We start from the raw sequence: 24,559 nt of genomic DNA on the forward strand, positions 1-24,559 counted from the left end.
CACAGTATGTGAGTCGAGATGCACGACAGCGAAGCCCTACGGCCATAGTAACATGGTAAATGAAGTACCTTGGGGACTCTGGTTATTCCCCACGGACTATGCCACACTCAAGCCGAACTGTGCGAGAAATTTGCTTTTCCCTTTCAAACCAAGGCAGAGTAGAAGACCGGCGGCCTGTTGCAAGTCTATCACACAACATTCTTCACCGACGGATCAAAGATGGTATGTGGAGTCGGTACGAAAGTTTTCTCGGATACGCACATTGTACCCCAATCGTATGATCTCCCAAGTTTCACCAATGTATTCCGAGTAGTAGTACTGACGATGCTGGAAGCCTATCATTGCGGGGGTATGATGTGAGTCCCAAGCGTAAGCATTCTGACCGACAGCCAGGCAGCCATTAAGCCCTTTTACTCAATGGTAACATCCTTCAGGGTGGTGGGGCAGCGCAGAAACGCACTAGACAGTCTGGGCGAAACATTCAGCATCACCGTCTTCTGGATGCACGGTCATTAGGAACGTAGAGTTGAATAACCGGGCTGATGAACTGGCCAAGCGGGGCTCTCCACTTGCTAGTCCTTCAGTGGGTACAGTCTGTGCGACGCTGGCAACTATCGATTCGTACTATTTAGTAGCCACAGACCTTAGATGGTGAAGGCTCACACCGGTGCCAGGTCAAGGATGATTTGGTCCGCCTATAACAAAACGGGATAGCGAGAGCTCTTGTGCCAGACGCTTGCAAACGCATATGTTACAAGCATTTGCGCGACATATATTTCAAATCGCATTGTCGAAGCTGCGGTGAAGAAGTGGGAAACTCTCAGGCACACTTTTAGGGACAGTAAGTGTGGAGTTACCAAATCTCCCATCAGGCGCGTCCCTTCGTGCGGATAAGAGAATGCTCGGCGAATGTGTCATGGCCATGCACATGCACGCATCCGGAGATGTGCGTGTATGGGCATGTTTATGCGCAGGCCGGGTAGATGGGAAGTAAACGCCCACCCGTGGATAAAAATTGGCTATGGGAAGGATACCCAGAAATAAACCCAAACATGGAGGAGCAGAAGAAGAATGAAGTTACGGTGCAGGGCTTCGGAAACCCACTGCCGGCGGTTTTTGGGAGTGAGCAAGCGGGCTCCCGGCCGTCGATATCCAACGACCGCAGTGCCTCAGTAGTGGGAACCTTGGCTATTGTGGCATCTAATGTTACAAGCGTACGGGAGGAACTTGAACTGGCTCCAGTGATGGATCCGTTCAGAAGGAGCTCGATTTTTCGCAGATCCCCTCCCACACGGGCACAAGCCCCCACGATCGCTACCCCCAGTAGGAAGCGTATAGCGGGAGTCTTCGATGAGGAAGAATCGCTGACGCCGATTCACCCGAGCGATGTTTTGGGCAATGATCAGTCTGGAGCTGCCTTTACTGCCCTCGGTAGAAAGATCATGGAGCTGTGTGAGTTTATAAAGGAGCGCAGGAACATCCACCAAAATATAAGGGCCATGATAAGAGGCATCCGTTTGACGTACGGCAAGGCCCAGGATGAACGAGTAGGGAAGTCGCCGATTGGAAAAGTGAACCAGGCAACTCAAGTAACGCCGGTTCAAAACACAAAAGGGGAGAAACCGGGGAAGAGGCTGCGCGAGAAGCTGAATGACTCAACAGGCCAGCAAACCCCGAAAAGAAAAAAGGACTCAACTTCCAAAAAGGCGGAGTTCATGAAAAGTACGTCTGAAGCTACCAGGGAAAATACTGTAGTGGCTACCTCGAGAAAAGGGATCGAACCTTCAAAGGCGGATGCGGAAGCTTGGAGGAAGGTAGAACCGCGGAAAAAAAGTTATCGGAGGATGATTAGACCGGAGGTGATTTTCATTTCCAAACGGGGCGTAGGGTCATACGCCGACATTCTCAGGAAAGTGAAGGCAGACCCCGAACTCACCAATTTGGGAGACAGCGTCAGCCGCATTAGACGGTCCCAGAAGGGAGATCTTATGTTGGAACTTAAGAAATCCAAGGATGTAATCGCGGACAAATTCCTGAGCCAAATTGGGAAGACTTTAGGACAGGAAGCCGACATAAGAGCTAGCAGGCCGGAGATCACTATAATCTGCAAAGATATAGATGAAATCACAACGAAGGAGGAGGTTCGCGAAGCGTTGGAGAAACAGTTCGATCTTGCCGGACTACAAGAGTCAGCGATGAAAACGCTAAGGAAAGCCTATGGGGGAACACAAACCGCCATCATCAACCTACCAGTGGAGAACGCACTCAAACTGTTAGCAGCAGGGAGAGTGAGAATAGGCTGGGTAATGTGTCGCCTTAGGGAACAGGTGGCGTTAAAACGGTGCTTTAGATGCCTTGGCTTTGGTCACATTGCGAAGTCATGCACTAACCCAAATGATAGGTCAAAGCAATGCAGGAGATGCGGAGTGGAAGGCCACATCAGCAAGGACTGCGGAGCTGACCCAAATTGTCTACTGTGCAAAGGAAAGGAGGGTGTGGACCATCGGCACATTGCAGGCAGCAGCAGGTGCCCGGAATACAGGAGAGCCCTTAGCACAAATCGCAGATGAGGTTAATACAAATCAACCTCAACCACTGCGAGGCGGCGCAGGATCTACTCGCGCAAACCATCCGCGAGAAAAACGTCGATGTGGCCATGCTAAGTGAACCATACCGAAACCGCGGTGGTAGCGTTTGGGTCAAAGACCAAACGGGCCAAGCAGCGCTGTGGACTTGTGGAGAACAAGCCTTCAAGGAAATAATGGAGCACCCGGAGGAGGGCTTCATTAGAGCGAAGGTGAATGGCATCCACATCTACAGCTGCTATGCTCCACCCAGCGCTACACTCGTCGAGTATGAGCGGATGCTTGCTGCTCTTGTTTTGGATGCAAGAGGACGTTGGCCGATCATAATAGGAGGCGATTTCAATGCGTGGGCTCTTGAATGGGGCAGCCGGGTAACTAATGTGAGGGGACGTATTCTCCTCGAAGCATTCGCGGAGCTGGACGTGGTACTGGCGAATGTTGGGTCTTCGTACACTTTCCGGGGAAGGGGCCTGGGGTCTATAGTGGACCTGACATACGTGAGTGCCACTTTAGCCAGTAAAATCGCTTGGCATGTCAGTGAGGACTATACTCACAGCGACCACCAGGCAATCTGCATAGAGATCAAGGGCGGATCGAGCTCGAAAAAGAGTTTTCGCAGAATGCCGGGTGGTATGCTTGGCTGGACAGTGAAAGCGTTCGAGGGGGACACGTTTTCCGGTGCTCAAATCCGACATATCCCTGAATGGCACGGCTGGAGAGAAAGCCACCCAGATCACTCGATGGGTGACGGAAGCATGCGATGCTACTATGCCCAGAAGGCGATTGCTCCCCAGTAGGCAACCCAACTACTGGTGGAACAATGAAATTGCAAGTTTGCGAGCCGCATGTTTTCGGGCAAGGAGGCTTTGCCAGAGGCTCAGGGGAAAACCCGGTGGCGACGGTCGAGAGGAGGCACACAAGCAATTGCGTGGCCGCCTAAAGGAAGCCATTCGGAGGAGCAAAAAGAACTGTTTCAAACAGTTGTGCGACCATGCCGACATAAACCCTTGGGGCGAGGCTTACAGAGTGGTGATGAAAAGGCTGCGGAAATCACCCCAGGTGACCTGTCCGCGCCTCCTGAAACAGATTGTTACCACTCTGTTCCCTCACCATGAAAATAGGGGAAGGCAAGTTTTTGTCCAGCCAAATGACGGAATAATACCGCTTGTAACTGTGGAGGAACTGCGGGAAATATGTGGTAGGTTCGGTGATAACAAGGCCCCAGGTTTGGATGGCATCCCCAACCGAGCTTTGAAACTGGCAGTGAAGACTAGGCCCGACCTTTTCGCCAACACCTTCGAGGCGTGCCTAAAAGAAGGAATATTCCCTGCCCAGTGGAAAAAGCAAAAGTTGGTGTTGCTTCCGAAGCCTGGCAAGCAACCTGGAAACCCAGCGTCGTATCGTCCTATCTGCCTGTTGGATACAATGGGGAAGATGATGGAGAGAGTCATCTACAACAGACTCCTGCCCATCGTCGAAGCCAGCAATGGTTTGTCGGAACGCCAGTTTGGTTTCCGACGCGCCCACTCTACGGTGGACGCAATTGGCATGGTGGTAAACCTGGCAAAAGGTGCACTGATTTCTGGCGGCTGCTGTGCCGTGGTGGCGTTGGATGTCAAAAACGCATTCAACTCGGCCAACTGGAATAGAATTAAACGGGCGTTGGCTGACATAGGTGTCCCCGGATACTTAGCGAATTTGGTGGAAAACTACCTCTCAGAGAGGACTCTCCGGTACGGGACGGATGAGGGTCCCAAAGAGTACATTGTCACAGCCGGGGTACCACAGGGATCGGTACTTGGTCCCCTGTTGTGGAATATCATGTATAATGGGGTGCTTGCTCTTCCCGTCCCAGAGGGGACTACGATTGTCGGCTTTGCTGATGACCTAGCTGTGGTTGTTGCAGCAAAACACCCAGAAGATGTGGAGGTTTACGCAACGGAAACAGTGAGAGCGGTAAAGTCCTGGCTAGAAAAGGCCGGGCTGACCTCGGCGGACGCGAAAACGGAAGCGGTCTTGATAACGAAACGCAGGAAAAATAATACTGTAAAAGTGGAGGTCGGTGGACATACGGTCGTATCAAAGCCGGCTATCAAATACCTGGGGGTAATAATTGATACCAAATTGAGTTTTAGGGAGCACCTAGAGTATGCATGCCAAAAGGCAGCCAGTGCCACCACGGCACTTGCAAAAATGTTACCAAATATTGGTGGGCCGAAACATTGCCGGAGGTTGGTGCTAGCCGGAGTGGTGCGCTCCATCCTGCTCTACTCGTCGCCTGTGTGGGCAGAGGCGCTTGCAAACTCTCAGGGACGGAAGCAGGTGAACTCGGTTTACCGGCGGATGGCTTTGAGGGTTTGCAGTGCTTTTAGAACCACATCAGATGAGGCAGTATTGGTGGTGGCAGGCATGATCCCGGTTGACATTCTGGCCAAAGAAATGAGTGTCCTGTACAATGCAAGACATATGGAGGGGCATGCACAGCGTGGAAATGCGGCAAGGTCAGAATCGCTTGATCTCTGGCAACGCAGATGGGACGAGTCTGCGAAAGGTCGGTGGACGCACAGGCTCATTCCCAACATTAGGGTATGGCTTGAGCGAAAACATGGGGATACCAACTACCACATTACCCAGTTCCTCACGGGACACGGTGGTTGCTACAGGCAGTATCTGCACCGCTTTGGGTTGGATGATTTTCCGAACTGTCCCAGATGCGATGGCATACCGGAGGATCCAGAGCATGTGATGTTTCACTGCCCATGATTTGCGATGGAGAGAAGGAGCTTAAACCAGGTGCTGGGCAGGAGCGGGACCCCGGAGAGCTTGGTTACTGAGATGCTGGAGTCCGAGGAGAAGTGGCTTGCGGTTAGCTCCGCAATCATCCAAATGCAGGAGGAGTTGCTGAAAGAACAAAGAAGGAGGAAAGCTGCAAATAGAAGAAGGATGAGTGCCTAAGAGCAAACCTACCCCGCGAAGTAATACCTCAATGGTGGTCCCGCGGGGCTGGGGCTGGAGAGACCGGGGATGGTTTTTAGTGGGTGTGAATCCCACACGCGCCCGCTGTTGTTCCGCCGTTCGGGCGGCGGAGCTGCGGCGGACGTGTCTTTCTAAGATTTTCCACCTCCGTGTACGCACAAAAAAAAAAAAAAAAGGGACAGTAAGTAAACCGATCACAAAATAATGTATGGTAAGTCATTATAGGAAGCATGATGCCCAAAAGTTTGAAGAAAGTCCTGCTTTTACTGACAATGTTATGGTAGATCAAAGTCTTGCCTTCCAGGTTCATATATATATATATATATATATGATTAATATATATATGTATATTAAGTGGAAATATTACATTAAGGGGTTAGTCTAGTGTTAAACACGTACGTGACCAATCCTAATATTTATCGATATTCCCTTTGTTCGTTTGGTGATTAGAACTAGACCAAGCGAAACAACGGCGCAACATTTGTTGGCCTTCATATTGATCATATTGACCGTAGGTCTTGCCTTTCGGAATATTAGCTGCCGATTTTACCCTTCTTTGATCGTGATAAATCTATTGTAGATCCGCCGTTTGAAAAGTTTGCCGGTGCTGTGTATAAAATGCCGCCAGAGGCTTATTTGACTTCGGAATAAGAAATTGTCTTGCCCAAAATTTTCTTTGCGGCAATTTTCTTTGTGCCTTTTTCCCTAACAATCTCGGGTATCTAATCGAAACCTATCTGAGCAGTGGGTAAGTTCGATTCACCTAGAACCTATGAGAACAATTTATGCTTAAAACTAAGAAATGAAACAGAACCAACAGACGCAAGCTATAGGGGAGTGAAAGTTGCAGTGAAGCTCCATAAAGGGAACTTCAATATAACGTTAGAGATGGCAAGAGCAGTCTATCAGACAATTACATACATTACATACTCGTATATGAAGGAAGATGCGCTGTTGTTGCCGGGAGGGGAGATTGGGATAGGGAGCCGGAGAGAATAGTCTACACGGGGGAGGGTCTTTTTGAAAAAGATGTTCCGGGTAAATTTACGTTGCGCAGCTTCAAGAGCACGACAGTCACGGTGCCGTAAGGGTGAGCAGACCAATAATTTAAGGTCATCTGCGTAAAGCAAACACATGCAGGTGAGGATGGAGGGGAGGTCTTCAATAAAACACCGCAATGGTAGAAGACCAAGAATGAAGCCTCGAGTAACACCAGAGGAAGAAGAGAAAAACGAAATGAGTGACTATGAAAAGAAATTCTACAGGAAGGATTTCCTCCTACCAAAAGAGTTTATTGTTGTCAACGATGTCAAAGGTTTTGGAGAAATCGGTGTAAATTGCGTATACCTCCCTTTCGTGAGTTAAATGATTTAACTCGTAGTCGATAAAGATCAGAAGGTTTGAAGCAGTAAATCGATGTTTCACGAAAACATGCTGCTCTTTCACTATGAGGTGATCGAAGTGCGCAGTCAGCAATCGTTGAGAAGAAGAGAGATGGGACGATAGTTCACAGCTAGAATAGGGTCTCCGCTTTTAAGGATAGTAATAATAAGGGCCTAATTCCAAAGATGAAGAAAGTGGCATTCTTCGAGACTTTCGTCGTAGATTGTACAAAGACGAAGGGAAACGTATTGCTAACAAGGAAGATTTTAAGAAGCCCATCAGGACCAGGTCCGATATTAGTGTCAAGATTACCAATGAGGAACTCAACTAAGGAACGGATAAGAAGAGGATTGGTGAGAGTGTAGAAGAAGAAAGGACTCAATTGGACAGAAAATGGGGCAGGATATTATAAAAATTACTAAGAGTTGACTTAGATAATTGGTGATACCGATTGAAGAAACTAAGGCTGAAGTGCGACCATTACAGTTGAACTCGGCTGATTTACGCGTCGTTTTGGAATTTGAACGAAAGAGCTTCGCTTCGAATTCAAGTAGGAGATGGTGGACGTTAATTTTGACATTTGGGGATATGCAAGGAAGTAAGGAGAGGTGGTGGCCGAAAATATTGGAAAATAAGGGAGCAAGAGGGCAGCTCCATGCCTTTTTGGTAGCGTTGGGTTGCAGGGCAGAACAAGTATTTATAAAAGAGGAAAGTAAAAGGGAAGGGTGAAGAGGTTGTTAGAAGGAATTGGAGAGCTAGGGTGCTTAGGCGAGTTGAGCATAGGGAAGTTAAAATCTCCGCAAAGAAAGAAAGGGAGGAAAGGGAATCTGACAGCATGGAGTTAAAAAAACTGTCAAACGGTTCTTAATGCAGGCGAGAGGGGCAAGCACAAGGGACGCACATACAAGATACAATAATGGCCGAGACCTGACCGAGAAGACACGTAGGTCACACAATCGTAAGGAAACCCTAAGAGAAGAAGACGTATTCGTTTTATTGCAATCCTAGCGGAAAATGAAGTACCCTTCGGAGAGCTCGGTGTTTAATATATTATCGCCAAGTCAGGTTATAGAGATGCAAATGGCATGATATTGCTGAGCCTTTGCTGATAAATCGAAAAACCCCAGCTTGATTCTCAAACTTCTAACATTTTGGTAAAACCGATGAACAGTGAACGTGGAGCTAATTACATTGATCGGCGAGGCCGGCGGGCTGTCCTGCAATGTATCTAGCCTCTAACATTTTGTTTTGCCATTTGCGCATATTTGTTATTACCTCAGGTCAACAAACTCCTATATCCTATTTCCTTTTCCGTTTATAGTTACCAAAGCGACAGGTAAAGAGTCCATAAAAATATCAATGTCTGCCTCCGTAGTTAAGGAAATTCAATTCATGCTCGCTTTTTTCGTCTTTTTGTACCACCATGTCGCAGAATAGTTAAGAGGAAGCTGAAATTCCTCCGGAACTTCAGGCAAAATTTAAAAATACTGCCAATTAGGGTCGACTATAAGATCTATCCGTCAGGCCCCAATTAAGTTCATTTTCATCGGTGTTTATCCAATCTCTCAGAAAATAATTTCATGGAACTCCAGCTTCAGCCGTATATGAAAAATCTTCAAAAGAGGTACTACATTTTGTAACACTTTCCAAATCATTTGCTCAATTTATCATTACTCTGCAGTTTTTTTTTTTTTTTAAATAGGTTTAACTGTGAAATAGCTACATTGACGCGAGCCAACGAGGCGCTTCAAAAAGAAATAAATCGATCAGTCTCTAACCGTCTGAAAATATCACAAAACGCTGATAATATTTAAGAAACTTTGGACTTCATTTTTCAAGCCTACTTTGAGGTATATACGAGATTATAATATCCTGTTATGAATGAATTCTAAATACCCCCTATCAAAAACTGATTAAACTAGACAATTAGTTCCAGTTAACAGCCATTCACTGATATATGCGGACTTTGTTCTTTGAAGTTGATTCGCTGCACCTGGCAGAAACCACAACTATGTGAAGTGAATCAGATACTGCATTTATCAGCAAACTTCATTATCTCAATCTTTCAATCACTATTAGATTTAATACCCCATAAAAAGATACGCTTCTAATAAAAATCAAATTCAGCTGATTACTACAGCGGCCAGTAAAATAACATTGATAATGAAAAAGGATTACATTTCAAGACTCCAAACGACTGAAAAACCAACCAACTTTGGTAGAGTTCTTCGGCTCGTTTTCAAGTTTTGAAATATTGACAACTTTTCATATAAATTGGTAAGCCACTGGTGTTCCGTACTGCGACGAAGGGGGTCTGACAAAGTTTAAATTGAAGGCTGTTAGATTTTAGACTAAGGCAAGTTTACTCTTAGCTATGAATTCTTTTGGATCATTATGGTTGGTGGTCTAAGTTTGTTTTTACAACCGAATAAATATGCTTAGACTCAAATCCTGATTTTCATGTAATTGCCGATGTTGTAGCTTAAGTAGGCAGGGCATTCTCGGTAATGAGGACAACTATTCTTGAAATAGCAAGATTGGCATACAAGTAACCCATAACATGCCCAAAACTTCACTGATACAGTAGAAGTTTCTTTACGAATGCCAATATCATACTCTCCAAGTTTGTCCTATTATTCCAACCTGGTTGAAACTTTCTATCGAAACACAACTTCATTATGATATTATCCCTTGATATGAGTAATGTAGGATACCGCCTAGAGCGAATATCCATCTTCTTTCGATTTAGGCTGCTCCCTACTTCAGGAACATTCTGAAGATCGTCCTCCTTGCCTGCATTTGTGGATGGAGAATATTCGATCCTAGAAGAACCTCTATGGTAACCGGTGGGCAAGTTCTCGTTGCCCCACTGATACACACGCAGACCAGTGATTGAGATTTGTATAACTCCCTGCGTTCTGTGCTTAGTTTCGTTCTGGCTACCCAGATTACCGCCCCATAGGTAATCATGGGTCTTTCAATTGCAGTGCTTATTCCGTGCAACATTTTGGGTTCATTCCCATTTTTTTTCCACTATGGACCTGGAAGTCATCAGAGCCCTTGTGGCCTTCCGGTCCGTAGTGTGATTCCCTAATATTTGACCTCTTTTGCTGGTTTCACCGCCATGCCATATAATAGAATGGTTCTCCGGTGATCAAGCTTGTGTTTCATATTCAATGGTACTTCATTGACCTTGGCTGGATTCATGCTCAGCCCCGCCTTCCTTCCTTCCTTCCTCACATTTGCTAATGATTTGTACTCCAATTTGCATTCTGTCACTTTGGCTGTCCTTATATTGGACTGTAGGATTAAAACAATGTCATCAGCGTAACCCTTATTAATACAAAAGAATTTGTACCTGTCGTCATGCAGTAGAATTTGTAGCTGTTGTATTTCTACACTCTCTAACATAATACTCATCCAGAAAACCAGGGTGCGTTAAGACATCTCGTATCTTTGTGTGCGATGTGTTATCGAACGCTTCTTCGATTTTCGGAAGCGCTTTGCTTGGTTTCAATGACTTCCTGTACCACTTCGATCAGCTGATCCAGGGCAGTTTCAGTTGACCATCTTGCCGGTAACCGTGCTGCAATGGATGTAGGAGATTACGTTATTATCGATGATCTCCTGCACCGTTTTAACTACCAATGATGGCAGACAGATTGATCCGAAAGATTTATATTGGAAAGGATCCTTGATACCCGCTTTTGGAATGAAGACCACTCTTGCCCCTTCCATGCCTTTGGTATATATTGCAAGGCTATGTCGGCCCTTACCACTCTTAGCAGAGATCCTGAGATTACTTCTAGGGTTCTTTGGAGTGGTGCCGAGAAAGCGCTATCTAGTAGTGTCGGGTGATTTCAGTAGTTTAAGGGTTCCCACTGCCCATCTTACTCTGGCTTCCGAGCTTTTTCGATAGTTTCCATTCACCTTTTGTCCCTTCTGTCCGTTGTTGAGGTGTCAGGCAGAATGATTGTGATGTGCCACCTTATGTGGATGTTGCCAGTCCACTTGGCAATCCCTTACTCTTCTTTCTTTGTAAATGAGTTTATGGTTAGTCGGAGCAGCTAAATGCCAAACTCCAGACTAACCAGCTATGGGAGCAGCAAGAGGTGAGGCAGCGTCTGACGATTTGCCTCTGTCCTGGTAAGAAACCGTAAAGCCGCCGTCACTTCACTTTTTTTAAAAAAGTTTGGGTGCAGGCCCAGCGAGGGGTCCGTGGACCAGAAAAGAAGGAGTAAGTTGCTCCTCAATTGGTCCGGTCCTGCATTAAGTTGATGCGGACTTAGGACCCCTCTTCATTCTCAAAACGAATATTTCAGCCATGGCCAGCTTTGGTCAGCAAGGCGGATTTGCGCTCAATATAATTCGTAGGCATGTCGTGTTTTACGAATTATATAAATGAGCATTCAACATCTGCGAGCCGCTACGGTCACGCTGCTCCCAGGGCAGAGGTGAGGCAGCGTCTGACGATTTGCCTCTGTCCTGGTAAGAAACCGTAAAGCCGCCGTCACTTCACTTTTTTTTAAAAAAGTTTGGGTGCAGGCCCAGCGAGGGGTCCGTGGACCAGAAAAGAAGGAGTAAGTTGCTCCTCAATTGGTCCGGTCCTGCATTAAGTTGATGCGGACTTAGGACCCCTCTTCATTCTCAAAACGAATATTTCAGCCATGGCCAGCTTTGGTCAGCAAGGCGGATTTGCGCTCAATATAATTCGTAGGCATGTCGTGTTTTACGAATTATATAAATGAGCATTCAACATCTGCGAGCCGCTACGGTCACGCTGCTCCCAGGGCAGAGGTGAGGCAGCGTCTGACGATTTGCCTCTGTCCTGGTAAGAAACCGTAAAGCCGCCGTCACTTCACTTTTTTTAAAAAAGTTTGGGCGCAGGCCCAGCGAGGGGTCCGTGGACCAGAAAAGAAGGAGTAAGTTGCTCCTCAATTGGTCCGGTCCTGCATTAAGTTGATGCGGACTTAGGACCCCTCTTCATTCTCAAAACGAATATTTCAGCCATGGCCAGCTTTGGTCAGCAAGGCGGATTTGCGCTCAATATAATTCGTAGGCATGTCATGTTTTACGAATTATATAAATGAGCATTCAACATCTGCGAGCCGCTACGGTCACGCTGCTCCCAGGGCAGAGGTGAGGCAGCGTCTGACGATTTGCCTCTGTCCTGGTAAGAAACCGTAAAGCCGCCGTCACTTCACTTTTTTTAAAAAAGTTTGGGTGCAGGCCCAGCGAGGGGTCCGTGGACCAGAAAAGAAGGAGTAAGTTGCTCCTCAATTGGTCCGGTCCTGCATTAAGTTGATGCGGACTTAGGACCCCTCTTCATTCTCAAAACGAATATTTCAGCCATGGCCAGCTTTGGTCAGCAAGGCGGATTTGCGCTCAATATAATTCGTAGGCATGTCGTGTTTTACGAATTATATAAATGAGCATTCAACATCTGCGAGCCGCTACGGTCACGCTGCTCCCAGGGCAGAGGTGAGGCAGCGTCTGACGATTTGCCTCTGTCCTGGTAAGAAACCGTAAAGCCGCCGTCACTTCACTTTTTTTAAAAAAGTTTGGGTGCAGGCCCAGCGAGGGGTCCGTGGACCAGAAAAGAAGGAGTAAGTTGCTCCTCAATTGGTCCGGTCCTGCATTAAGTTGATGCGGACTTAGGACCCCTCTTCATTCTCAAAACGAATATTTCAGCCATGGCCAGCTTTGGTCAGCAAGGCGGATTTGCGCTCAATATAATTCGTAGGCATGTCGTGTTTTACGAATTATATAAATGAGCATTCAACATCTGCGAGCCGCTACGGTCACGCTGCTCCCAGGGCAGAGGTGAGGCAGCGTCTGACGATTTGCCTCTGTCCTGGTAAGAAACCGTAAAGCCGCCGTCACTTCACTTTTTTTTTTTTCAGCAATTGCCTGAACTCCACAATAATTTAGCCAAGTAGTGTAAATTTTGGGAGCAGTAAATTGGCTGGGCTCCACAGAATAAAACACGTTGGGCTTATGTTCGATAGTTCTAACGAACTAAGTATTTTTAATTCATATTTCCTATTTTATACAATTTTTACTTATACTTAGTAGGCCGGTACATATGAATTTACAGTATTTTAGAGAAAATATTACATAGTAGGCAATGATAATGTGGATAAGTTTACAGTATTTTACATGATGTTGCCTTCCGCTTTAGGATAGGACCCCAGGAAATGAGTTCTGGGAAGCAATTGTACACTGTTCTTCTGATTCTCTGTAAATGTCCCATCTTCCTTCTTCAGACAGGCAAAAGATATTGCCTTGTCTTTGGCTATAGTGTGTGGAACCCGAATGCTCGTGCGGTTTGTTCTGTCCTTTCGCATAATTCCCTGGAGCTGTTTCGTTTTGCTTCCCTGATCGCGTTGCTATTGGCCGTCAGTACCTTTTTGTACATCTGCCAGTCCCCGGCTTGTTTCGCCTGGTTGACGAGATTTCGTACATCTATAAGAGTTCTCAGTCAAATTTAGGAGCTTGCATTTAACCTTTTATTCTATTATTATTCGAAATAGGTTTTTGACATATTTTTCGTATGTTCCAAAGTTCAATACACAATTTCAAGAAATTAGTCTTATTATAACTCCGAGATATTAGAAATAATACTGATTTCCGTATGTAACTGTTTTCTTTCTGCACGAAAATCTTTCCTTTCACCGTGACTGCCAACCAACTATTATTTTTCCTATCTGACGTTTTTCGTCACCAACTCTGTTCTTCACTCTTGTAGCGAGTTCTGAACTGAGTAGAGCGCCGGTGACGTCATCTGTCCGCTGGTATTCGCGACATTCGAAATAAATTTCAAATGCCGCGAATCCTGCCGCGCCACACATCCTTTCTCAGTCTGGCTAGTTTCCTGTTCCACGAGGACTTGACTGCCTCAGCCGAAGAACTGGCCCCATATGCTCTTTCACTACTGCTTCCGAATATATTTCGGTCTTGATATCACCGTTCATCTATTATCACTCAGGTGTCTTGTGTAGGAGTCCCCTTCTTCTCTCCTGAGATTTCTTATTATTATATTATATCTACTTCCAAATTATCCTCAATATCGAATCTGATTATTCTGCGATCCGACAAAGAAAGCTCATCCGACACCTTCCAATTCTTGACCAAGCAAACTTTTCCGTAGAGTTATGTCTAGTACATGTTGCCTGATGCTGTATCCGTAACTTGTTACTAAGAATGGATTCCCGAAGGTTCTCACCTCTTCGATCAATGCGCCGTTTGCCCAGGACTTATGGTCGGGGTTGGCATCGCAGCCGAAAAGAAGTGGCAGCGCCTTCCTCTCGCAGAATTTTGCCAATCTAACGACTAATTCCAATATCATTTGGGTGTCCTCTCCTGTAAAGCGTCCTTATGCCGAGACTGCCTCTTAATTTTCTCCCCTAGCTTCCAGTAAGACTTGAAAAGCCAGGAGGTCTCCAGTTAGAAACTATGAAAAGCATGTATTTTAAGTTTCTTTTGAGAATGATGAAAATTCTTGGTTTTTCGACAAATTACATGCATAATTCCTAATTACAGACCGCAAATCTGGGTCCGGTACACCAATACTATTCCAATATTATCCTTGGAGCTTGCCCTTACAATTACTGAAAATGTAGCTTTTTCATGGTGGAGGTTTACCTAGGCTGGTTGCAGCACACTGCAGTATTATCCTCTTCCTTTGATATGACACTTCCTTGCATTTCGCTATCCGACTTAATTTGCCTCCCCGGCATTTTCCTTCTCTTGGCTTCGGGTCTGGTTTCTTTTGGCCGCCTTCCTGCGGGCTGATCTCCTCTGCTTTACTTTACTTTTTTGTCTGATGCTGATGCCTTATGTCAGCCCTCATCTGGTTACTGGCCTTCCTTCAGACACCATTTGGCAAGTAGAAACCTGTCACCTTCCTGATGTCTCATATGCTATCCTCAGATGTAAACATGCTCATCTTTGGTTTTTGAGCGGAGACCTTTGCTTGTTGCGGTCTTTGCAATAGGCCAATGTTGACTTTGACTCCACTGCTTGACTTCCCAATTTCTCCCTTCTTGGGTGTAGTCATCTAGTTTTCAGTGACGCGGAGATGAGTTTCAGCTTGATGGGCCAATTTGTGTGTGGTACGAGGTCCCGCCTATTGTTTGATTTGTTGATTTGTTTTATTATGGTACTCGCATAGTTATATATTCATAGGAAGTCCGGTATGTTTACTCACTGAAGCGACCACGTATCAGTACGGTTCCATGCGAATATATTCAGTTAATCTTGACTGCAAACTATCCAATCAGCACGGTTCGCAGAACACCCTGGCTTTGGGGAGGTGTTTTTCGGTTCCTCAATCTAGATACATAGCATTTTATCAATAGTAGGGTTACCTCGTTCAGGGTTTGGCTACCACCACCCACTGGTGGTCTTGATAGACACGAGAGATTTGGCTCCTGGAGTGCCAGACATCAACCACAGAGGGAGATAAGTTGGCTCCCAGAGGGCTGTATTCCGCATCTGTCTATCCAATCAGGCGCTCATCGAATCTGATAACTTCTATTGATTTAATTGGTGGCCAAAGTAAAGTAGTTTATAACCTTTGTTCCTGTGTTCGCCCCACATTACAGGTTTTAAAATTTATCCTGTACATGCAATGAGTGGTATAATTTGTGGTGTTGCAAAAGGTGGTTGTGGTTTCAAATAAGTACTTTTCGAAACTGATCTTATTTTTAATATCAGGAGAAATACAGAGGAGGGAGCACTTAAAATGTACACTAAAAAAACTGAAACAGATCTTGAACGCAATATACATATATATATGCGTATAAAGTTGACGATTCCAGTAGATATCCATAAGTATGTATGTTTCCAGTGTGAGCGATATTGGCTCTCGCGTACGAAAGTAAAACGGAGATATTCAGATTCGTACATTGGTAGGTGTTGAACATGTTATCTCAGTTAGCAATATGAAACTGGCGGAGATGCTCGACATGATCGGCAGTAAGAAACTTATATTGTGTAAAATCTGCCATAAACCAAGGCAACATTAACCGTATATAAATTCGTTATTGTTAATGCTATCAATGCCTCGGATAAGGACGAACCTACTGATAGCAACTTTCAACAATCATATTAGAACACGAGCTAGTTTCTGGAAATTGCATACTCTCCTTGCAAATGGTATCGAGGGCCCCCAGAATGCTCGCCTTCTTCAAGTTGAGCGTGAGTTCGAGCGTAACAAGCTGGACATTCTGGGATTGAGTGAAATTAGATGGTGGAACTCCACGGAGCACATCTCTCTGGCAACACCTTGCTTGGACATGTGAAGAGGAAACACGATCTTAAATAATCCGTCCTTGAATATTTATGAGGTTCACTTTCCACTTTCGATACTCACGACACAAAATCTAGCGGAGTCAGGGAAACGCATCAAGGAACGTAAGTGATTGAAAGCTCTATTGTGAAATCAGTTAAGCAGAAATTGCTACAGATACCAATGCCCTCAAAATGATGAAAGCACGTGTTTGTGGTTACAAAACTTTCGTTGGTTTTGTGAGGGACGTTAAAGGTCGACTCCTCATCCACATCCGGCAAAGTTCACATTTGCTAAATTTCAGACCTTTGTGGATAAATGCGGTGTTGCAACATACTCATCGCAGCTGCTGCAGTTTGTGCAGAACTACTAATTCCACCCGCGCGGAAGTCCGCGAGACCTTTCCGAGTGGGAACAAGAATGAAAGATTGTTAAAATTCGGAAAAATGGAATCCTTCTTACTATAGCGATTAGAGAAGATTAGAGAACTGTCATCGTTAAGATAATCAAGGGATGTATCAAGAGACATCTCGAAGGTTTGATCGACAGAGAACCAGCTGGTTTCTGCTCTGTATCCTGCTGCGCTAACCACATCAACATCCTTCATATTATTTTGGAACAGTGAGCGGGGTTCAGATCTTCGCTTTCCTTGTTCATCTATTTTTAGAAGGCTTTCGGCAACGTGAACAGGGAGTGTATTTGGAATGCTCTATGCAGGAGTAGCATTCCCGAGAAAATAAAAGCTAGTATTAGAGCGACTTCATACTTCTACTGAATATGATATTTTTTCCTCAAACACCTCGACTGCGCTGACGACATTCGTTTGCCCTCTCCGGGTTATAGATCTTGGACAAATGGCCCTGTATTTGGAATGAGAGGCAAGTACATTTGGACTAAAGATAAATACCAACAAAGTCAGTTCATCTGTCGCGCCCTGGCTTTCTTCCTTGTTGTCACTCGACGCGTTAGCAGCGCTAAAATTTGTACTTTGCTTTGTCGCTATATGATAGTAGTACATGGAAAGGGACCACCACTGTCACCCGAAAGCTCCAAGACTTCCTGGACACTTGTTTCCAACGTGTCATTGGGGTACGTTTGCCTGGTAAAATTTCGAACGGAGAGCTTCGATGATGCATACACCAGTTGTCCGTGGGTTTGCTGATGAGAAGGCGGAAGTGATCATAGATATATTAAATTAGGTATTAAGTAAGGGCAACAATCCCATTGTTGGCCACACGAGGCAGTGGGATCCACTATACCAAGACAGCGATGAGTGCGTCGCCCCAGGAACAAAAGGCGGAGGGCAACGGACCACCGGGCAAGCCTTGAGGAGAGCTGAAACGCATTTTAGCGAACTTTACACGATGGCGCGTAGGCAGGGTTGTCTTATTAAGAGTGAAGGGCAACCATATATAATATACTTCTAGCTGCTCTTATAAGTTCTGTTCATAAACCAAACGATTTAGTCCTAAAGCCGGCTAAATGCAGATCTTATCGATTTCTAGGTTCGTTTATGTTACGCAGGATTTCCGCCAGCGGATGTTATGGTACTCTCTGCAGATAGAGCACATCGGCATCAAAACTTTGCTGTCTGCTGCTGTCTGTTGTCTGCTGCTGCCTCATTATAGGATAGACACGTATCATCTATCTATTCTGAATATATAATCGGCTAATGAATTATAGCCAGTGGAAATCTCCACAATATTTCTGCAAATCTTAATGCTTTTGACAAGAGGAACTTAATAGCAGTGTCTACTTGTGGCTGATAGAAAAATTTTGATCTGCCTTGCACAATTTTAGCTTTACCTTTCCTTATGAAAAGCTTGCTCCCAGTTTTTGATAGCAGCTTTGTTCGATGCTTCTGATACTAAAATTGCTTGTTCCGTCCCGGCGTGGGAGAAATTACCCTTCTTTTACTAAAGATCTGAAATTACGCTCCCTTCCATCCCCAGGGTAATTTTATCGTATTGAACCTAAAAATAGAGTTCAATCGGTTTCTATATTCCTCAACGAGCTTCGATGTGATTAAAATACTACTCATCGCGTTCAGTGCAGTTTGACTATTGCTGCAGATTGCAATGTATCTGCCTTTTAATCATTCGTCAATATTCCAGGATGCCGTCCTTAGTAGCGCATATATTTCAGCTTGAAAAACTGTTGTAACAAGGAAAAAGCTCAAGCTGTGATTTGTTATTTTCCAATATTTTAAGATTTTAGCTTGCAAAATGAAAGCTTATTCCATAAAATAATTATTTATTTTTGTTGATACTTTCAATTTTGTTAATACCTCTGTTTGTTTAAAAGATTTAATTACTTAAATTTTTGAGTAAGTGCCGCTTTAAATAAGGTGTGAGCCACTGCATATATTTCAAAATCTATATTAGTAAACACAAATAAAAAACACATAATTATTTAGTTATTCCATTCTGCCAATATGAATTTACGCATATTGTTCTTATTTTGAAGTTTTAATTTTACTCATTTATTGTTTTAGATCTCCCTATAGATGCTCAATGGGAATTTCGAGGAGTCCAGGTACGTTATACAAAATTTATTTTTGAAGATTTTGTATGAAATAAGCAATTCAGTGTTTCAGTCTGTCCGCTGGTCTGCCTGTCTGTCTGTTTTTGACATCCGATTTACTCGGGAACAGCTGAACAGATTGTCATGGAATTTGGTGAGAGCATGTGGTCTATGTGTCCCTTTATTGTCATTTTGCGTTGGTATTAAGAGGAAGCTCCTTATATATGCGAAAGGGGGACGTTATTTTTATTTTCATTCATTTCATTCATTTCAGTCATGTGGGGTATCAAATGAAAGGGCTGATCTCATTTTTGAATTGGGTGTAACATAGAAGAGTGAAGGCGCAAAATGTCTGTCAGAAAGGGAAACAGGTCTCGTTCTCAGAAACTATTCAAACGCAAAAGCTGAAAAAATTGGTGCATTTATACGAAATCTTGGCTTCAAAATACATCTTGTTCCGATATCTGCACAGATAAACTTAATAATATTATACTACCATATTTTATTTTAGTTTGACAGAAAATCCCCTTAAGTTCGTCCTGGAAATGCAAAGCAGTATATGCGATAAAATAGAAGACAATCCCTGGAAATTTGAACTCGATCTAACTACAGGGTGCGGCAGCATAACTTCCTTTTTTCAAAACTCAATAAAAACTATTGTATGCATCGGAAAATATTTATTTATTTTTTATAATGTAGGTACATGTCTAAAGTTTTCATTTACATTGTTTTGAAGATCAAATCTGTTAAGTGACGTCCCCCATTCTCCATACATTGCGTAAACCGATTTCTGGCGTTTGTCATGTCTTGTTAGCATAGCAGGTGTTATGTTGGCAATTTCTTCTTGGATGTTAGTCTTCAAATCTTGTAGGGTTCTTGGACGGTTCACAAAAACACGGGATTTCAAAAAACCCCATAGGAAAAAATCACAAGGGGACAGATCGGGAGAGCGTGCCGGCCATTCCAAATCGCCTCTAATTCATCCGAGAATTGAAGTCACGTTCTGAAAGTTCCTGCACTATCGCCATCTTATAGGGATGAAAATGAAGATCATCACGAAGAATTCTTCTCACAGAACGATCGGATAGTCCAAGAGCAGATACGTGTTTGCGCGCAGAATGCCGTGGCGATCGCAACATTGACGCTCTCACTGCTTCAATGTTCTCAGGTGATCTAACGGGCCGAGGGACTCCAGTTCTTCATTTTGTCGCACTTGCAGTTTGTCTGAATGTAGTGACCCATGTAACAATTGATTTGCGGTCTGGGACGGGAGCCAACGGGGCTAAATTAAAGCGATTCCGAAATGCACGCTGTATTGCAATAACCGAACATCCGCTTGAAAAGTAAACCTCAACGGCAAAGGCACGCTCCTCACTATTCCAACGCATGATGGCGACTGAACCGTGTCGGGACAAAACTTTACAGTATCCCCTCTTGAACGAGAGGGCGCTCCGCTGTGACATCAACTAACTGAGTGGCGCGCATTTTAAAAAAGGAAGTTATGTTGCCGCACCCTGTATTATTAACAAAGTTATAAAAGGTCAAAGTTTAGCTTTCCAAGTGAATTTATTGCTCTCTAAGACGTGTGTGACGTCATAATAACATAAAAGTGATTTTATATGGAAAGCGAGTTCCATGTTTTTAGCTTTTGTTTTTCAGTATCAATTATTGGAAACAGACATATGTATGCATATGTATGTGCTAATGAAGTTTACGGTTAGTGTACAATAAGATTGACATGTTTGTATGTTAGTACCAGCGGTATTTAATTTACGTACAAATGTATGCTTTTGAGGAAGGGGAGAAGTAGAAATCTGCGGAGATGCGTTAGATCAATTTAAATGCGTTTTCTTTTTTTTTCGGCCCTTTTCCCGTTGACAAGCGGGGTCGACTCGTCGTGATCGATTTCGCCATTTGGCTCTATCGAAAGCCTGATCTGGATGCAATCTTGAGGCTTTTAAATCCTCATCCAGCGTATCAGCGTTGTTTTGGCCGGCCTTTTGGTCGTTTACCATCGACTTCGATGTCCAGACCAATCTTGGCAAGTGAGTTCTCATTAGCGTGAATTACGTGACCATACCATCGAAGACGCCTCTCTCGTATATATATATATGTAGTAGTATACGGCAATAAGCAATGCCTGTTTCTTTTAATATGTATGTACATATTTACATCTTAGAGTTTGGCAATATATGAAGAATATCTTGCATTCTAAGCTATGAAGGAATGGAAAACTTTTGTTAGTTTGAGTTTGGGTGAGCTTCTCACTCAAGATGAATACAAAATCTGTATACACGAAGCGTCAAGCTTCCGGTATTCCAACATGTTATCCATTATCACCATTTGGCAACGCCGCTACAGTGGCTGGTATTTTCGCTGGCTCAGCTACTTTTCACTTATCGGTATCTTGCTAGGATCCTAAGGACCCAGTGATGCCATTTGTCCTCATGGTTCCCTTCTCTCCTCGCTTGCCCCAACCAGGTGTCTCAAGCATTCTCCACACATATGCACCCGCGCTTCATATAAAGATCGCGTTTCGATGTTTGAATTTTTTAAGCTTTTGCTGGAAACTAAGTTAGGTCCCCTAGATGCTGATTCAGTAAAGTTTTTACGTTTCCCTATCTTAACCATTTATGATGGAACATCTCAATTCTTGCTCAATATTTATAATTTCATGTTCATAGTCGCTATCAAAAGGAGGGACGACGTAGCTTATAGGTGCTGCATTCGCGAATTAGCCCCAAAATTGCAACAAAGTAAATCTTGTTGAATATAGCCAAAAATTACTCAAAATCATTTTAGTCAGATGCAATACTTTATTATTTTACTACAAAAATTTAGGGTTTAAATATTTTGCTGATAGTATCAATGATCAGGTCAACGTCAACACCCAATCCACGGAGGCGATTCTTCATGTTGTTATAAGCAGCATCTCCCTGAAGTGCTTCAATTATACTACCGAATTCATCTGAGTTGATTTTCTGGAAAGCCACTTGCAGATAGTAATCGCTTTTCAACTTCTGGTCCAAAAGAGCCTTAAGTTCATCAACTGGAATAAGCTCAAGGATGTCCAGCAAGAGACCACGGAATCCAGCGGTACGAGCGGCGACACGAGCTTGATTGTGAACTTCTGGGAATCCAAAGATACCGGCCAGGATATTGAAGTAGTAGGCAGCATCGAGATATAAATCACTGCAGGCGAATTCCAAAAGTGATTTGAAAGCTGGTTGACTCTGAACCAAGGCGACAACTTCATAGAACTCAGATGATGACAAGAATTCCATGACGGCTTGTGTTTCTGGATCGGAAGTCATGGCAGTCAACACGAGTTCCAAAACTTTGTCAGTTGGAATCAAAGCAACGAACTCCTCCAACACCGGTTGAAGTCCTCCTCCATTTGGAGCCTTACATTGAGGTCCTTGTTGGGCGAAGGCACCACAAGCCAAGAGAGTTAGGAAAACAAAAACTTTCATTTTTTACTACTTCTTGTAAGGCAATCAAAAACTGAGTGTGATATTTGTTCCGTAATGATCTGACTTTTATATGAAATCAAGTGGCAGGTCTGTGCATGCGATAAAAAGATTATTTTGATAAACGCAGCTGTTGATTTCTTCGCACTTTGAACAATTAATGCAGATTCGATTAGCTGTATTTTCAAGAAATAGATTTGAATCGATTGTCTGTCCCCAACCAATTTTATATATGAGTATTAGTATTTAATTTATAAGCGGATGTGGGGGCTTTATGACTTCGGTAACTGAAGATTTAAAGTAATTGATAGATCAATGCGCAACGAACATTAGAGGTTGTTCGTTTGTTGATGAAGTAATTAAAGAAAGAAGTTGCATTCAATGTCCCTATCCCACTGGAATGAGCTATTCTGCTAAAATTTTTAACGAAATAATCAGTTGAAATATGACTTTTTTAAAATATCCAATTTTCTTACTATACTTTTAGGGAATTATTTCTTTTCTGTTGTCAAAGTAGAAACATATTGTTCTTAAAGAAACTATAAATTTCCATATGACAATAGTGGTAATATTGATATCCAGTGAATGGCGTTAAAAATTCAAATGTATTTTTTTCTAGGCGGAAGAGACTTTCTAATCGTATTCGGATGCTCCTAAGGTTATTGCGGCTCTGGCAGCCCAAGTTGGTCAGAAGGTCTAGCTTAGAAATAAGACAACTTGTTAGGTTCCAGGTAGTAATATGTTCATTGATGCAACTTTACGAGTGTATATGAATTTATTCTATTTTACACAATGGTCCTTCGCGGTCCTTGAATCGCTCTTTTGTTATAAAAATCTTCGTCTAATTCGGGTGGCTCATTAGACTATCTTCTGAGTAAACTCGCTTTTGCATTATTTACTCTGTTTACAGAATAATTTTGGATGGAAAATATTGAAGTAAAGATGATATCATGCATCTACAGATGCACCGGGGTGGAAGAATTAAGCTATTCCATGTAAATACGGGATCTCGGAATGAGGAATTTTCTTCAAGTAAGCTTTCCAAAGAAATTTAAATAGGTAATTTCCATAATTTCATTAAATGCAAAGACTGCGTATACGGTATGATAGTCAAAAGAATGCAACACCGAGCAGCGATCATCTAGATTCTTTATCCCTGCTGCTGACCATGGACAATTAGGAAAGTAAAAATTACAAAGGAGGCTTCGTATAGTTTACAAATAAACACCTATCATTACTCAGAACAAACAGAACAAAATCTAGATCTTCTAATGTCTTCGATTCTCCGATCCCCATACATCGGTTTGGTACAAAATATGAAGTTATGCTGAGAAGAGATAAAAACTAGGTAAACCAGTAGATTGCCCGAAGAATATACTCAAGTCTTCTAGATCGATGACTCGAAAGCAGAACAGGGTTCTGGGTCAGGAGCTTTTCGGATTAGAACGGATTTTCCTTGGAACAGTATGCATCGGTTCTTCCGCCTGAAATGTATATGATCCTTAGGATCGATGGATGAACGGCTAACGGACAAGTGCACCGTATTATATAACGATATTCAAGCTGTATTGATATGGTTGGGCAGTCCTTTGATCACATCGAAAAATCAATGTGCTCCAGTTGTTTGTCTTTTACTGGAGGTCCTGCAAAACATAAACGAATTTGGGAAATTTCGTTAGACTAAAGAGTCAAGTACAATTGGCCACGGCGATCTGAGTGCTCAGAAGCTAGGCCTCTGCCCACTTCATACATAAAAATAGCTATTAACTCATAGGAGGAAAATAGTACAGACGGCTTGGATTAAGTAAGCAAAAATATATGTAATGGATGACTTATGTATGTCTCCTGTTCACTCCTTTGTGAAGCATAGGTCATATACACAGTTTCTTCATTGATATTAGTACTTTGTCCCTATTCTGTTTTCATTGAGACTATGATTCAGTACATAAGATGCAAATGATAAGCTTAGAGCAAGAAGACAAACACAAATGCGATCAGAAACATCCGTAACGGCAGAGATAGGACATTTGAGAAAATAACCATCACATATGATATGTCAACACATTAGATGGTATGCATCTACTATCAAAAATTGCAAATAAACTAACGGAAAGGTAAAACAGGTCGAACATAACAAAGGACAACATCATTCTAAACAACTCAATGCATACCTTGAAAAACCGTAAGTGTAGAACCCACCAAAAATATTCATACAATTCTGAAATTCACGAAAAAATATTCATACAGTTTTGAAATTAAATTCCCAGCACTCTCTAATTTTATTAATTTTAAATATTAGTTATTGGAGGGCTGCATAAATATACTCCAAA

General features: G+C 43.4%; 1 protein-coding gene across 1 annotated transcript; it reads right to left on the minus strand.

Annotated features, from left to right (window-relative positions):
- Nucleotides 1-21,596: 21,596 nt before the first annotated feature.
- LOC119652140 lies at nt 21,597-22,232 on the minus strand. Its single transcript, XM_038056080.1, has one exon. It carries the CDS (start codon nt 22,230-22,232, stop codon nt 21,597-21,599), a length of 636 nt encoding a protein of 211 aa, XP_037912008.1.
- Between the last annotated feature and the right edge of the window lie 2,327 nt (nt 22,233-24,559).

Source organism: Hermetia illucens, chromosome 3 (assembly GCF_905115235.1).
Source record: "Hermetia illucens chromosome 3, iHerIll2.2.curated.20191125, whole genome shotgun sequence".
NCBI lineage: Eukaryota > Metazoa > Arthropoda > Insecta > Diptera > Stratiomyidae > Hermetia > Hermetia illucens.

What these genes read in the sequence shown, in the direction of transcription:
- LOC119652140 (XM_038056080.1), bottom strand. Translation starts at nt 22,232, where the DNA reads ATGAAAGTTTTTGTTTTCCTAACTCTCTTGGCTTGTGGTGCCTTCGCC.